General features: G+C 40.4%; 1 protein-coding gene across 3 annotated transcripts in view; it reads right to left on the bottom strand.

The window, feature by feature from the left end:
• ldah (lipid droplet associated hydrolase) overlaps window positions 1-17,379 on the bottom strand; it is a 255,730-nt gene that overhangs the window by 213,620 nt on the left and 24,731 nt on the right. For all 3 annotated transcript variants that reach the window (XM_060853789.1, XM_060853778.1, XM_060853800.1), the window contains exon 2: window positions 13,008-13,172. In XM_060853789.1, coding sequence (XP_060709772.1) covers window positions 13,008-13,158 — 151 coding nt within the window. In that variant the 5' untranslated portion in view covers window positions 13,159-13,172. The remainder of the gene's footprint in view (window positions 1-13,007; window positions 13,173-17,379) is intronic.

The following is a 17,379-nucleotide window of genomic DNA, read 5'->3' as shown; positions in this document are numbered from 1 at the left end:
TTTTTTAATCTATGTCAGATAGTAGATGACTGAAGGCTTCCTGGACTGTTAATAGACATTTCTGGAGCAATCTGGATCTCCTGGCTCAGTGGTACGGACACTACCACTGGGCCACAAGGGCCCAATACCAGTTCCTCAGGGTAGATATTTTCTAAACGACCTTTGCAGAGACGTTTGTGAAACTTTACAACATATGAAGAATCAGTAGCAGAAGTAAGGATGAGCAATATTTTATTTGAATTTAATTAAAAATTTTTGAAGTCAGTTTGAAGGTGACCTAAATGAAGTCAGATGTAAGAATAGTTTATCTTAGAAAAAAGGAGTTTGTTCAAAGAGGCTGAAGGGAATAAGTTGTCTCAGTGTAAGGATTTCAGCTTGTGGTAACTTCCAGACTAGGAGTGTTTAGTTAGAAATCTGGTTTGGGTATTCAAAGATAAGAAAGTCTAAGATCTTCGTTGTGTGAGCATTCAAGGAAAATATTCACAGCTTACAGGTCAGGAATTGCAGAGGGGAAATAACAGTTAAGTCAAACATATGGATTAGATGAAAATTTGATCAACTGTGAAGTCACTGTAATGGCACTGGATAGAACTTTGTCGAGAGTGTGATGTTGGAAAAGCACAGCAGGTCAGGCAGCATGTGAAGAGCAGGAGATAAGGATACGCCCAAAACATCGATTCTCCTGCTCCTCGGATGCTGCCTGACCTGCTGTATTTTTCCAGCACCACACTCTCGACTCTGATCTCCAGCACCTGCAGTCCTCACTTCTTCCTAGTAGATAGGACTTTATTTGCCAAGTGTTTTTAAAATCATTCAAACTTTGTAATAATTAGCTTGGTTTTAAAAAACTTTTCTCGTATAATAAACTTCTACTTTATTATTAAAACTAACTGTGTGTGTTTAGTTTTCAATGAAAAATAGATTAAAACATGACCTATTGAGCCAGACTTTAGTCTGGGATCTGACTTGTCCAGCAGTAATATCAGCTGGGATAACAGAACCATAGAAACGATGCACAATACTGCAGTATTCCTCAGACTGGATATTTTCCAATGAATCAATCAATCAATTTAGAGGTTTTGTGACACGACTCTGGAGCAGGTGTGGCTTGTATTCAGGCCTCTTAGCTCAGAGGTTGGAACACTACCCTGCACCACTTGCAAAGCCCCATATTTGATATTTTCTAGTCAATCCATTCAGAAATGCAATTACACACTTCTGGAGCAATCTGGATCTCCTGGCTCTGTGGTACGGACACTACCACTGGGCCACAAGGGCCCAATACCAGTTCCTCAGGAGTAGATAACCTTTGCAGAGATGTTATAATGCAGCTTTGGTGCAGGTGGGACTTGAATCCAGATCTCCTGGCTTGGAGGTAGAGACAGTGCCACGGTGTTACAACAGCCCAAAGTCAGTTGTTCAGCTTAGTGTCCTAGACCCAACCATACTTAATTACTGATCTAGCCTTCATCATGAGGTGAAAGTTTGATTTTGTTCTGATGATTTCACAGTGTTCAGTGCCATTCTACACTCCACGGCTATAGACAACATTCTGGCTTAAGATGATCAATGGCAAGTAAAGTTCCACCACACAAGTGCCAGGCCAAGACCATTTCAAACTTTAGCGGACCTAACCAACTCCCATCCATGTACCGTGGCCACACTATTGCCAAAGCTCCCATTGTCAGATTCCTGGGAGTTACAATTGATCAGAAACTGGGCCAGGCATCCAAATACCATCATTACAACAGATCAGAGAATTCTGCAGCTCCCAAGAGCCTGTTCACCCTTTGCAAAGTTTGGAGACAGTGAGGACTGCAGATGCTGGAGAGTCAGAGTGGATAAAGTGTGGAGCTGAAAGTCAAGCAGCAGCAGGGGACAGGGGAAAGGGGCTGAGAAATAAATAGAGGGAGCGGGGCTGGGGAAAGGTAGTTTGGATGGTGATAGGTGGATGCAGGTAGGAGATCATTGTGATTGGTCAGTGGGAGGCATGGAGCAGATAGGTAGGAAGTAAGATGGAAAGAAAGGGTCAGGTCAAGGGGACAGGGCAGAGAGGGAGGGCTGGACCTGGTTTGAGGCCTGATTGGGCTGCAGTACTATGCTCAGCACCCTCTAGGATAAAGCAGTCTGCTTGATTGGCCCCTCACTACCACCTTTAATATTGAATACCTTCACCACTTCATAGAGACAGCAATGTGTACCGTTTACAAACTGTACTGCAACAACTCACCATGGTTTCTCCAATAGTATCATCCAAACTTGCAAGCTCCACATCCTGGACAGTCAGGGGTAGCAGTGATATGGGAATATCACAACCTGCAAGCTCCTTTCCAAACCACTCGTCATTCTGACTTTGAAATGTTCCCACAAGTATCACTGTTCCTCATTGTGATGTGGGTCAAAATCCTGGAACTCCCTTCCTAAACGCACTGTGGATGTTCTACAGCCCAAGGATTACAACTGAAAAGATTGGTTCACTAATACTTCTCAAGGGCAATTAGGGATGAGCAATAACTGCTCCCCCAAACTGAGGCCATCTACATTACAAAGTCAAATAAAGAAACTCCTAAAACTTTAAGTCAGTAAGAACAATCTGCAAGCCCCAGTGTGAAGTATGCCTATAAACAGAATCACATATTAATCAGAGAATTCAAAACCAACAAAATAAAGCTATAATATATTAAACACAGTTCCCATTGAGCAAGTGTCTTGCCTTGAGAAATTTAAGTTACACAATTATGTTTACAGACACATGGACAATTCCAGCATGTTCATGTTTTATAAGAATTCATTGTCCCACAAGACGAGGTTTGGTTAAAATTAAGGTTGCAACAATGCCAGGACTTTGAGCTTCGTATCTTCATCCAAGAGGGACTTCAAAGCTTCAAAACCTTGGCCATTATTCTGATTCAAAATGACTGCCAGTGAAGAAATACATCATAGCTGGCCCAAACAAAAGCAAAGCTTGGGAAATGGGTTACTGGAAAATACAAGTTCACAGCCAAAATGGAATTTGTTACAGCTCTAGTTAACAATCTGATTATGAATGTTATAAATTACTGTTCATGAAATGAGTTATGATGGATAGATATTTGGTTTCCCCTTCATTTTTACAAGTCATTTTCAAAACAGCAAAAGTATTGGTTACCTCAAGCATTTTAAATCTCCCAAGAATTATGAAATCACTCATATTCTGGTGAAAGTTATGAACTAAAGTTTCACATTTACTCCAACAGTGTAGCTGTCACATCGACAGAGAAGCATACAATTCTAATTCATTAATTTTCTGATTTAAACTGCAGTTTCCACAAAAAAAGCTTAGATAATTAAAATAAAATCCTGCTTCACACTTATACAATTTGTGACATCTCTGAAAGATTGTGTGCATCCTGGAAGTTAATACTACACAAAAATCACTGAATTACAAAAGTCTCTGAATTACAAAAGTCACAACTGTTTCCATTATTTTCCCACAAAATAATAATTGTTCACTCATTCAGGTTCTGAGACTTCAAACACAATGTAGTTATATCATGGCCCATTGTAATATTCTATGGCTAAGAACTAGTCATTTAAAACATGACCATATTGAAGTGTAATCTGGGGTGTGGTATAGCGTTAGACTATAATCAACAGCTGGGTCTTCAAAATAGGCAAGCTTTGAGCTTTTTCATCATTCTTGCTGGCAGCAAACTTCTCGCCTGCATACAAAAAATTAAAATGATTTTTTTAGCCTGTGGTAATAATCAAAGAAACCTGACAGCATTCTGGAGTTGTTGGTCTGATTGATAGCCTCTGGTGGACAGGCATGTTGCTATTAAGTGAAGCAGCTTATACCTCGGAGGGATCTAACAAACCAGAACTCTTTACAGCATTTGGCTCAATAATGTTTCCAAGGTTAATCTTTTGAAGGGTACATTTAGCTTTCTTTCAGCTGGATTGCTAAGATCCCATGAAATGTTTGGAACAGAGCCTTGGAATTCAGCTGCGTTTTTTAATAAATATTTATGTTGAGCATTCACATATTACTCAGAAAATTGCAATGTATCATTCCATTTTTAAAATGACAAAGCAGAGTTAGATTCATCATGAGCCACAGGTTATTAGGCCATTGTCAACTGCTATATTCTTTGGTCTTATTTCCACGAAGAACCAACTACTGTTCCTTATATATGAACATCTTCACAAATTGTATAGAACTGGAACATTTTTAGCAATCACATAATGAAGTTTTAAGAAGCATGTAATTCAGAACAAATTGAGAGAGATTACAATATTCTCAAGCAAATAAATTAACCTCTTAATAAAATTTGGAATTTGAGATTCCTTATTTGCCTTACCTACCATATGCCAAATGGATGCTGACTAACTAATTCAGCATAAACCTTTGCACAAGTTATTAAAGCTACAGAATTTAGTTTCCAGCCAACAAGCTATAATTATGAGCATTGAAACATAAGGCAGATGAAGTACAACCAATGTTAATACCAAAGTTTGGATTGAAAGTTTTGTTTTCTAGTTTCATGAAGGTGTATAAAATTCAGCAGAATCCCACTATGCTGCTTTCTTGCTAAAGGAAGACTGAAAGTTACATCGCATGTAGTGTTGCTTAAAAATGTGTTGCTGGAAAAGTGCAGCAGGTCAGGCAGCATCAAAGGAACAGGAGAATCGACGTTTCGGGCATAAGCCCTCCTACACATTGAATCATTGCCTGACAGCAATGCTTAAGACATCTCCATCACCTGTGTATATATGTCCGACCAGCAAGCCAGACTCTGCAAAAGAGCTGGCACAGTGGTTTCCAGTAAGGAGGGTACTGTCCTGGAAATGCTCAACATTGATTCTAGATTCCATTAAGTCTCAAGGCATCAGGTCAAACATGGACAAAGAATCCTGCTGCTGATTATGACCTCCAACTCTCATTCCAGCTGCTAATTCAGTATTCCTCCATGTGGACCAACACTTGGAAGATGAACTGAGAACAGCAAGAGCACATAATGTATACTGGAGATCTCAGTGGCCAACACCTAAGGATATAGCTGCTGGAGGATATGTGTGACAAATGCTGAAGGAACAGACATTAACAAATAAAACTACTTATCTCCCAGTCACCAATCCATTTAATACAGATGATTCTATCCGTGTGGGTATTGGTTGGAAGAGCCATTGAATGTTTCTCGTGGAGACAAAGTATTGCCTGTGCACTGTCCATCACAGCGCCTGGCACTAAGATGGTGTGAAATTAGACAGATTCAGATCGGATCAAAAAACTCAAACCTGAATGTGGGCGTGTTGCTATGAGCTATCAATAGCAGCAGAATACCCAAGAATATGAAGTGGCAAGCAGGAAATGTTGCAGTGCAGGACAACCAAAAATAATAGATGGCAGTCTTCAACCCAGTTAAATCACTCGAAGCATTAACAAATCGCGGATGGCACCAGCAACTGAAATCAGCTGTGAACATTCCAGCAACATTGCTGAAGGCTTGTGCTCCTGAAGCAGGTCTGCTGCTAGTCAAGCTGTTCCAGTACAGCTACATCACAGGAACCTGCCTCATAATGTGGCAAATTACCCACATATATTGACAGAAAACAGAACCAATCCATCCAGCTAATTACTGCCCCATCACTGTATATCTAATCACCAGCAAGATTGGGTCAACAGTGCTACCAGGCAGTATCTACTCAGCAATAAACCTGGGCACTGACGCACAGCTGGTCTTCCACCAGGTTCACGTGACTCTTGACCTGATTACAGTCTTAATACAAGCACAAACAAAAGAGCAAAACTCAATAGCGAAGAGAGTAACTGCTCTTGACAGCAAGGTAGCATTTGACTACTTGTAGAATCAAGGAGCCCGAGCAATACTGGAGTCAATGGGAACCAAAGATGTAAGACTCCATTGTTTGGAATCATATTTAGCACAAAAGAAGATGGCTATGGTAACTATAGGTAAATCATCTTGGTCAAAGAACATCACTGCAGGAGGTCCTCAGGTTTGTGCCATCATTAACTGCTTGATCAATACTTTACCTCTATCATAAGGTCAGCTATGGTGATGTTCGTTGATGACTGCACAATGTCCTGTGTCATTCACGATTCCTCAGATACTGAAGAAAGACCTGGACAAACTACACTGGCTTGCTCAACATTTTGATCACCTTTGGTTAAAATGCTAATTGAGCTCAATTCAGAATGAATGTTAACCTTCCAACAGCATTATAGAACATGGAACATTCCAGCGCAGTACAGGTCATTCAGCCCTCGATGTTGCGCCGCCCTGTCATACTAATCTGAAGCCCATTCCACCGACACCATTCCATGTACATCCATTTGCCTGTCCAGTGACGACTTAAATGCACTTAAACTTGGCGAATCTACTCCCATTGCAGGCAAAGCATTCCATAGCCTTACTACACTCTGAGTAAAGAAACTACCTCTGATATCTGTCTTATACCTATCTCCCCTCACTTTAAAGTTGTGTCCCCTAGTGTCTGCCATCCCCATACTTGCAAAAAGGCTCTCCCAGTCCACTCTATCTAACCCTCTGATTATCTTGTATGTCTCTATTTAGTCACCTCTCAACCTTCTTCTCTCTAACGAGAACAGCCTCAAGGCCCTCAGCCTTTCCTCATAAGACATTCCTTCCATACCAGGCAACATCCTAGTAAATCTCCTCTGCGCCCTTTCCAAAGCTTCCACATCCTTCTTATAATGCGGTGACCAGAATTGTACATAATACTCCAAGTGTGGCTGTAGCAGAGCTTTATACAGCTGCAGCATAACCTCCTGGTTCTGGAACTCAGTCCCTCTATTAATAAAGGCCAAAACACTGTATACCTTCTTAACAACCTTGTCAATCTGGGTGGCAACTTTCAGGGATCTGTGTACATGGACACCGAGATCTCTCTGCTCATCTACACTCCCAAGAATCTTACCATTAGCCCAGTACTTTGCATTCCGATTACACTGTCCAAAGTGTATCACCTCACACTTGTCCACATTAAACTCCATTTGCCACCTCTCAGCCCAGCTCTGCATCCTATCTATGTCTCTCTGCAACCTCCTACATCCTTCGTTACTATCCACAACTCCACCGACCTTAGTGTCATCCGCAAATTTACTAACCCACCCTTCTAAGTCCTCATCCAGGTCATTTATAAAAATGACGAACAGCAGTGGACCCAACACCGACCCTTGTGGTACGCCGCTAGTAACTAGACACCAAGATGAATATGTTCCATCAACTACAACCCTCTGTTTTCTTTCAGCAAGTCAATTACTGATCCAAACTGCTATGTCTCCCACAATCCCACTCTTCCGCATTTTGTATAATAGCCTACTGTGGGGAACCTTATTGAATGCCTTGCTGAAATCCATATACACCACATCAACCAGTTTACTCTCATCGACCTGTTTGGTCACTTTGTCAAAAAACTCAATAAGATTCGTTAGGCATGACCTACCCTTCACAAAACCGTGCTGACTGTCCCTGATCAGATTATTCTTTTCTAGATGGTTATAAATCCTGTCTCATAACCTTTTCCAACACTTTACCAATAACAGAAGTGAGACTCACTGGTCTCTAATTCCTCTATCTCCTCTGACTCCACACACAACTTCCCACTATTATCCTTGATTTGCCCTAATTTAACTCTCGTCATTCTTTTATTCCTTTGCAAAAGATCAAGCAAATGCTCCACAGAAACTGTAACAATATTTATCTGTCTTTACGGTAACAGATTATGCAGTGAACATTGGTGCTTTCTGAAGCGAATTGTGTGCAATTGGTAACTGCAATTCCTACATCTCTGCAGGAGGACCTTAGGGTCACAGTTAGGCCCAAACATTTTTAGGTGCTTCCTCAATGATGTTCCTGTATCATTATGGTAAAGGTGAGGGATGTTCACTGAAGCTTGCACAATGTTCAGTACAACTCATGCCTGCGTGTATCAAAACCCAGGACAACATGCAGCCCATGGGCTGAGAAGAGGCTAGTAAGATTCATCCTTCACAAGTGACAGGATTGAGAATTTCCAACAAGAGAGAATCTAACCATCTCCTGTTGACATTCACTTAATGGTAAAGTCCTGGGGAGTGTTGCTGAACAAAGCAACCTTGGAGAGCGGGTTCATAGTTCCTTGAAAGTGGAGTTGCAGGGGAGTGAAGGTGGTGTTTGGTATGCTTTCCTTTATTGGACGGAACATCGAATACAGGAGTTGGCAGGTCATGTTGCAGCTGTACAAGACATTGGTTAGGCCACTTTTGGAATATTGTATGCAATTCTGGTCTCCCTCCTATTAAAATGATGTTGTGAAACTTGAAAGGGTTCAGACAGATTTACAAAGATGTTGCCAGGATTGGAGGATTTGAGCTTTAGGGAGAGACTGAACAGGCTGGGGCTGTTTTCCTTGGAGCATCGGAGGCTGAGGGGTGACCTTATAGAAGTTTATGAAATCATGAGGGGCATGGAGAGGGTAAACAAATAAGGTCTTTTCCCTTAGTTGGGGGAGTCCAGAACTAGAGGGCAAAGGCTTAGTGTGAGTGGAGAAAAATTTAAAAGGAACCTGAGGGGCAACATTTTCAGACAGAGGGTGGTGCATGTATGGAATGAGCCACCAAAGGAAGTGGTGGAGGCTGGTACAATTACAGCATTTAAAAGGCACCTGGATGGGTATATGAATAGGAAGGGTTTGGAGGGATATAGGCCAAGTGTTGGCAAATGGGACTAGATTAGGTTAGGATGTCTGGTTGGCATGGACGAGTTGGACTGAAGGGTCTGTGCCTGTACTGTACATCTCTATGACTCCATAAATGCATTGCACTACTATTACCATTACAACGTTCTGAGGGTTACCAGTGACCAGAAACTTAACTGGACTAGCCATATATATGTGCCTACTGGAGCAGCTCAGAGGCTGCGATTTTTGCAGCAACTAATTCACTTTCTGATTCCCAAAATTCTATCCACCATCTCCAAGGCACAAGTTAGGAGTGCAACTGAATATTCTTCAAGGGTTGGATTAATATAACTCCAACACTCAAGAAGCTTGACACTGTTCAGGAAAAGGCAGCATCTGAGGAGCAGGAAAATCAATATTTCAGGCAGGAAACCTTCATCAGGAATGAGGACACTTTTATTAGTCCATAGTGAATCATGGAGACTTGTTAACCTATCAACGGCAAAACTACAAGCACTTGAGACTTTCATATTAGATTAGATTAGATTCCCTACAGTGTGGTAACAGGCACCTCGGCCCAACCAGTCCACACCGACCCTCCGAAAAGTAACCCACTCAGACCCATTTCCCCTCTGACTAATGCACCTACACTATGGGCAATTCAGCATGGCCAATTCACCTAACCTGCACAACTTTGGACTGTGGGAGGAAACCAGAGCACCAGAAGGAAACCCACACAGACCCGGGGAGAATGTGCAAACTCCACACTGACATCTTACAGACGTAAACTTTATGATGAGAACAGGCACATTCCTGATGAAGGGCTCCTGCCCGAAACATCGATTTTCCTGCTTCTCGGATGCTGCCTGACCTGCTTTGCTTTTTCAGCACCACTCTAATCTTGACTCTGATCTCCAGCATCTGCAGTCCTCACTTTCAACTATTCGGGAAAATACAGTCCATTTGATCAGTATCCTAAACATTAGTTTAAAATTTCACTCCCTTCTAGAGTTTTGATACCTATTGGAATTTGGAAACTGCTGAGTTCTGGGGAAAACACTGGTTGACAGGCTTTCGAATCTCTCCATAAAGTTTACATCCTTAAGATATGAAAGTGTCAAGTGCTTGTAGTTTCTACCATTGATAGGTTAATGAGTCTCCATGATTCACTAACGGCCAATAAAAGTGTCAAGGAAGTTTTTTTTATAAGAAATTGGAAAATTATGAATGAATTGCTTTTTTAAATAAATTTTACTTTGCACAATCTGTTGTCACTTTGTGGTTCATTAGTTCTTTTCAGTGTCTAGTGTGTGTATGGACCTAAAAATGCCTTGGTTGACATGTGGTAATGGGTGGGGGTGAAGATTTCCATGGCGACAAGACTCCCAATGGGGCCTATCGTTCTTCACTGAAGTTCCACAGCTGGAAAGGGGACTTTTGATAATATACTACTTCGCACCTGACTGGCCTGAAAGTAATCCATACAATCACTATCCCTCATCGTCCCAACCTCAATAAACAGTCCTCTCTTTGCAGACACTTTCTCCAAAGGTGGGTGGATTCCCACTTTTCTAACTCCCACCACCCAGCTGAAAGATGAAAATCTTGCCCAGAAATTCCATTTCCCTCGATTAGATTCTCCTTAACCTGAAGATTTCCGCTAACACATCTTTGTTTCAGATTTTCAGCATTTGCAGTATTCTGCTTTTTTACTGTTACTTATTTACTGTTGTAAGGCACTGACAATCTCACCTCTGAGTAACCTCACTTCTGAGAGTGGTTTGTGCAATTAGAACTAAGAATGCACCTTTATGGGTCAACGTGTCTTTGCTTATACAAACTGTTAAGCACTGTCCACAATAGTCACATGCTGCTGGGCTACAGATGTCCTTAAACTAATTTTTAATCTGAATCACATCCTTACAAAGTACTGATGCCTGTTGTTTCTAATTTATTACTAAACTTCACAAAAAAATCTGCTACATTCAGCCTTTGCCACATTAGTTTTCAACAAATACATGCAGCACGCTGACCCACCTGGTAATGTAGCACTCAGTGCTCAAGCAACATCAAAACTCAATATAATTAATCATCTCAGGCATCCAAGAGATGAACACTATAGGAAATGGAATTTCAAAGACTACTAAGCAACATCTTTTGCTGTTAGAGGCCATTTGTACACTATTTAAAAATTACTTATCCTTCATGGTATATATATATAAGGCTTTGAAGCAAGAGTCATAATTTAAGAGTTTTGTTTTGCACACATTTATAAAGATCAGTGTATTGTACAATGAGAATCTGGAGTCATGTGTAAGCCAGACCAGGTAAGGATGCTAGTTTCCTTCCTTAAAGAACATTAGTGGACCAGATGGGTTTTTGTGAAATCGAATCATGGTCATCATTAGATTCTTAATTTCAGACGTTAAGTGAATACAAATTCCACCATCTGCCATGGCGGGATTCAAACCCGGGTCCCCAGAACAATTTCTGTCTCTCCAAATTAACAGTCCAGTGATAAAACTACTAGGCCATTGCCTTTCCCCTTCATAAAATGTCAACAATCACAATAGCACAGTTCATTGCATTCAGCTCCAATGACTATGGGAAAATGTTTTCACAAAGGTTTGGTTTTGTACAACGAAATGCAGAGATATGTCATCTTCTGGGAGTGCTCCTGCTACACATATCACAAAGACGGCCCAGAAATTGCCCACACCTATTAAATGCTAACTCAAACCTTTCTATGGTGCTTACATTGTAAATCATTTATCTCTTACTTTTTAATCCTCTACTTCTCGAGTCTCAAGAATGCTACTAACAGATTGAGGTTCCTTTGCAACCTCCATAAAGACTTTCTGAATTTTTCTCCATAATGGAGACACTCTCCTTAAAATTAAAGGCAATTCAATTTTCATTTTGTTAAATGTTGATCCAACAAATCAAAGTGATGCTCAAATCTCGAATCAACTTTATCAACTCTTGACCTTTCAGGTATGGCTTACACCAGAGCGGCAAATCAACCTTTCAAATGTCCACTCTTAAAGGAAAGAATCTTAGAATTTAACTTTTCTGCCTGTTTAGGCTAAATACCCCAGCTGACAGGTCTCTTGAGTATTGTGTTATGAACATGAGTCGAGAGTGTGGTGCTGGAAGAGCACAGCAGGTCAGGCAGCATCCGAGGAACAGGAGAATCAACGTTTCGGGCAAAAGCCCTTCATCAGGACGAAGCTTCAGCGATGGAGCAAAGAATTTCCTTTTTGAGTTTTACCCACATTGAAAAGGTCTAAGGTGGAAATAAGGATAAAAAATACATTCACTTCTGAACCGTGAACCCAAAAAAACTCTCAAGATTTTTTTTGTGTGACTTTACTTGAGATCACCCAAAAATCAGTCGTCTATTCATTGCTTCTTTGCTTCCTAATTTATATTGGCTTACGGTCCAAAATAATGAAGGACTTATGCCTGAAATGTCGATTCTCCTGCTCCTCGGATACTGCTTGACCTGCTGTTTGACCTGCTGTGCTTTTCCAGCACTACACTCTCAACTCTGATCTCCAGCATCTGCAGTCCTCACTTTCTGCCTGTTATGAACACGAGTATACAAACCTCAGCAGGCATCAAATCTGCATGTGGAAAATAATTCACACTCATTTTTTATTGCAATGCTGGTAACCAAGTGCCAACTCATAGTGGAGAGAAATCAGAACGGTCCAGTGACCCTTCCTTGGCCTGAAACATTAAGTCTGATTTTTCTCCACAGACGTTTTCAGACCTGCTGAGCTTTTCCAGCAATTTCTGTTCTGATTTGAAGTTCTTTTGGCTTTTATTAACAAGGAGAAAATGAGGACTGCAGATGCTGGAGATCAGAGCTGAAAATGTGTTGCTGGAAAAGCGCAGCAGGTCAGGCAGCATCAAAGGAGCAGCAGAATCAACGTTTTGGGCATGAGCACTTCTTCAGGAATCCTTTTATTGACAACACAAGGTTCCTTTGTGGATAGATTTGGGAGGCAAGATGGAAAAAGGTGCATTGATATTGTTATGCAACTACTGCTGAAAGAGCTGAAATTATTTTTCCATATGCAAACAATCACAGGCTTAAGATAGAAATTAATTTCTCTGAAGAACACCAAAATCATACAAGAACCAAGTATTTCTTTTCTTTCAAAGCAATGATCAATTGTAAATTTCAGCATCTCAAGTTGGATCATTCAGTACTCCAATAGCATTATGTGTAAGGTCCTGGTACCTTCATGTTCTCAAAAGATTTGAAACAAACTCTGATAATTTTTGGCTCAGAAAATCCATTATTTTGGATTCCTTACCTGGAATAATGAGGAATAACACCTTGGAAGAATTACTTGATATGCCTTTCAGCCAGCAATCGGCCGATCCAAACTTTAGCAGCTGAGTAGCAGCCCCACAACAATAAAGGAATTCTTCTTGTCCTAATGCCTCTTCCTCCATCCACAGCATTTTCGTACTAGAAACTAAACAAAACAAAATTTACAACTATCAACATAAAACACACAAGAATGCATCTTCTTTGTAGGGTGGGGATAATGGGAGGTTGTTTTTTTTTAAAGATTAACATCAAACCACATCTAATATTTGGTACTTACAAAGAACATAAATTATGATTGTGTAAAGCCCAGCAAATTCAGGCATAATTCCAACCATCCAATGGATGGTGCAACTTAAAACTGAATGCCAAACATAGGTTCAAAGCTTAAAGTCACCCAAATTGCACAGCTGCATGGAGATTGCTACCACAACAAGAGAAGAGCAAGCCAACTGAAGGATCATATTGAAATGATTTAAGATTTTAAAAATTATATACACTAAAAAAATGTTAAGAGCAGCACTAACACTGCTTTTAAGAAAAGGAAAAACTTTATAATCTTTTCATTGGCACGAAAGCAAGTAACAACAACTATGCAGAATAATAAAACATAGGCTATTCTCCTCAAGAGAATCCTGCAATAATTCTGTGCTCTATTTTGCAAAACATATTACTGCGAATAATGATTTAACATAAGGGTCAGGTCTGTTATTCAATTCTGGTTACTATGAATTTTTAAAATACATTTTTTAAATGCAATGTTTGAACTAGTTGAAAAATACTGCCCCCTTTCTTTTGCTTGGTGCAGTAACAGTTCCACAGTTATACAAATATTTTTTCAATGAATAGGAGTCTTTGAAAGACCAGGTTGTGGAAATCACTTCAGAACCTCAAAATTACAACTAAAAATAAACAAACTTTTTAAAAAGTATTTGAATACTTGAGTTGGTAACATGCACAATCCAGTAAATTTAATTCCAGGGTAATTACAACGGCTCCTAGCCTTACTTCCTGTGGTACTGTCTCCTCCAAAAAACATCATAACAAAACTGTCTGTTATTCTTCAATAAAAGCAGAAATTGCTGGAAAAGTTATCAGGTCTGGCAGCATCTCTGGAGAGAAATCAGAGATAAAGTTTGGGTTCAGTGACCCTTCCTCAGAAGCCAAAGATGTGCAGGTTAGGTGAATTGGTCGTGCTAAATTGCCCACAGTGTTCAGGGATGTGTAGGTTAGGTGCATTAGTCAGGGGCAAATATAGGGTACGGGAATGGGTCTGGGTGGGTTACTCTTCAGAGGGTGGGTGTGGGCTTATTGGGTCGAAGGGCCTGCTTCCACACTGTAGGGATTCTATGATTAACCATCTGTCATTCTTACTTGCTTCAGAGATAGAGCAAAAAATTCCTTTTTGAGTTTTACCCACATTGAAAAAGCCTAAGGTGGAAATAAGGATAAAACAAACTAAAAAAAAAGACGTTCACTTCTGAACCCTGAACCCAAAAAAAACTCTTTGGATGATTTTTTAATGTGACCTTACTTGAGATCACCCAAAAATCAGTCGTCTATTCATTGCTCCTTTGCTTCCTAATTTATTGGCTTAAGGTCCAAAACGTTTTCAATTTAAAACCCTAAAATCCGTGTTCTAATCCCTACCTGACTTTGCTATTTCCTACCACCTTAACATTCTTGAGCTGAAATCACGAAAAGAACAATGAACTGCTCCAATCGCGACCTCAGTTACATTTGAAATTATGGTCACCACACCATTGATAATGAATCCTTCAGCCTTTGAAATTCCCTCAAAAAATCTCTTTGTCTTCCTACTTCTCTCTCATGCTTTTTAAATGCTAATTAAAATACATCACTTAGAGTCAGCTATTAGTCTCCTCTAGTATCATTTTCTTCAGCTGTGTCAAAATTGTGCGACACGCTCGTGAAGCTGCTTTGACCATCCTACCACACTGAAAATATGACATGACCACGGGTGGTTGGCCATTGTCACTGTGTCTGAGGAACTAGAGGTGGCGAACGTTCTGAATGCTGTAAAAAGCTTCTGAGCTAGAAACACAAGAATTCTGTGTCCCTGGAATTTTTCTGGATTTGGAAACCAAATGACTTCCTGTGAAGGACCAAAAGTCTTTTCTCAGAGATGGCAATGTGCAACGTGAACAAATTCTGCAACAACTTCCTTAAAAACAAGTCTTCCTACCTGCATGCTGAAGCAGGGCGAGATCACCATAACACATCAGCAATATTTGAGAAGGCTACACTTCATTCACAAAGTAGCTGGGTTCTGTAGATGCAGTTAGACAGGGACATCTTCATTTGAATAAAGATCTGAGCCAAGTTCCAAACAGTCCTCCTAGCATATTCCCCATTTGGCTTAAACTCAATTCATTCACTTGCTGACATATAACATTTGTTCCCCAAACAAACAGCAGTGTTAGGAGTTCTGTCACTCTAGGAGCTGGGCTTTTTGCAAGCTGGAGCAGTGTCATGTACTGTGCACATGTGAATAAAGGGTGACTTGGTGACGAGATACTGACCTTTGTGGAGTTACTTCAAGGGCTACCTCCATCGTCAGTGCTGAGATTCATCACCAAAGTGCATTAGTCAGGGGAATGGTCTGGGTGGGATACTCTTCAGAGGGTCAGCGTGGACGTGTTGGGCCAAATGGCCTCTTTCCACACAGTAGAGGTTCGATGATTCTGTTATATGAAAGACTGAGCTTATTCGGAGTGGTGTAACATCAGCAAATGGTAGATGCCTTTGCAATCTACTTCTGGTGGGAAAAGCAAGTCTGGGCCAGCACATATTTGAGGATAATGGAAGATTCACTGGTTAATTTGAAATGTTTTGTCAGTTGGAAACAATGGACTAGAAGCTGCCTGCAAACTGAGCACAATGCCAGAACGGAATGTCCAATACTGGGCTGTTCATTTTATTCACATCAGCAAGCTTGAAAAAAATGTTAATAATTCAGGTCAATCACCTTCCATCATACATTCAGATTGACTTAAAACATAAATATTGTTTTTTACTGTCGAGAAGTGTTCCTAATATGCTGAGAATGTCTGGAATCTTGTGCTTTTATTTTAGGTTTCCAGCAACTGCAGTAATTTACTTCTATGTTGTAATAAATATGCAAGCTTGTATGAGATAATGATATAAAATCCAGATTATTAATCTTTAAATCTCATTAATTTAAAAGCCTCTAACTTTGCTTTGAGAGAAAACATTAGGAATGAGTTGCAACACTTTAAAAGGGCAAAGTCAGCTGATCTAAAAGGAAATTATAACAGAATGTCTAAATATCATGGCAAAAGGAGTATAGTTGCATTGAAATCACCAAAACTGGCCATCACAAGTCTACCACAAAGGAAAAGCTATCGAAGGGGTAGTTGCCTAGACATTAAAATTCATCATCTCAAATGTGAGCTTCAAATATTTCTGGGAATGAGATAATCCTTTGGCAGCACAATGGCTCAGTGGTTAGCACTGCTGCCACACAGTGCCGGGGACCTAGGTTCGATCCCACCCGCAAGTGATTGTCTCTGTGGAGTTTGCACTTCCTGTGTCTGCATGGGTTTCCTCCAAGTGCTCCAATTTCCACCCACAGTCCAAAGATGTGCAGGTTGAGTCAATTGGCCATGCTAAATTGCCCCATAGTGTCCAGGGATGTGCAGCTAGGTGGGTTAGCAGGGTTACAGGGAAGGGGTGGGTCTGGGTAGGATGCTGTTCAAAGGGTTGGTGTGGACTCGATGGACCGAATGGCCTGCTTCTACTCCGTAGGGATTCTATGACAATTAAACAGTAAAGTAATCTTGCTTCTTCCTAGATAGACATCTGGTCAAGTATATACTGAACTGAAAAGCACACCATTTCAAAAATGTAAATTCTGTTATATTCACCCTCAGGAGTAGAAAGAGAAGAATTTATTCAACTCTCTCAACTTGTTCACCACAATAACATACTCAAAATATTTAAAATAGGATAATCTCTCTAAAACAAACTTTGGAATCTCATCCAAAGATAAGGTTTATATTGCTGCTCAATGGATTATTTTATTTGTTCAGCAATCTTACTCAGTCAAATTAAACACAGTACAGAGCTACAGCTGGTTTACTTCCAACCTACAAACATTCTCCTCACATTTCCACTTCCACTAGGCCTTTGACACCCTAATTTGGAATGATTGGCAGCCACTCACAGCAGCAATAAAGAAAGCACAACCAGAAAACTCTCACCGGTCTGAAACAGAAAGGCAATGCAGTAGAACAGACTTACAATAAATTCAGATAAGTAACAAGAAGGGGTAATCATGTTAAAATACATACTTGAACTTTCAAAACAAATAA

The sequence above is a fragment of the Hemiscyllium ocellatum genome, chromosome 3, assembly GCF_020745735.1.
Source record: "Hemiscyllium ocellatum isolate sHemOce1 chromosome 3, sHemOce1.pat.X.cur, whole genome shotgun sequence".
Lineage (NCBI taxonomy): Eukaryota > Metazoa > Chordata > Chondrichthyes > Orectolobiformes > Hemiscylliidae > Hemiscyllium > Hemiscyllium ocellatum.
This window is presented reverse-complemented; position numbering and strand designations above follow the sequence as displayed.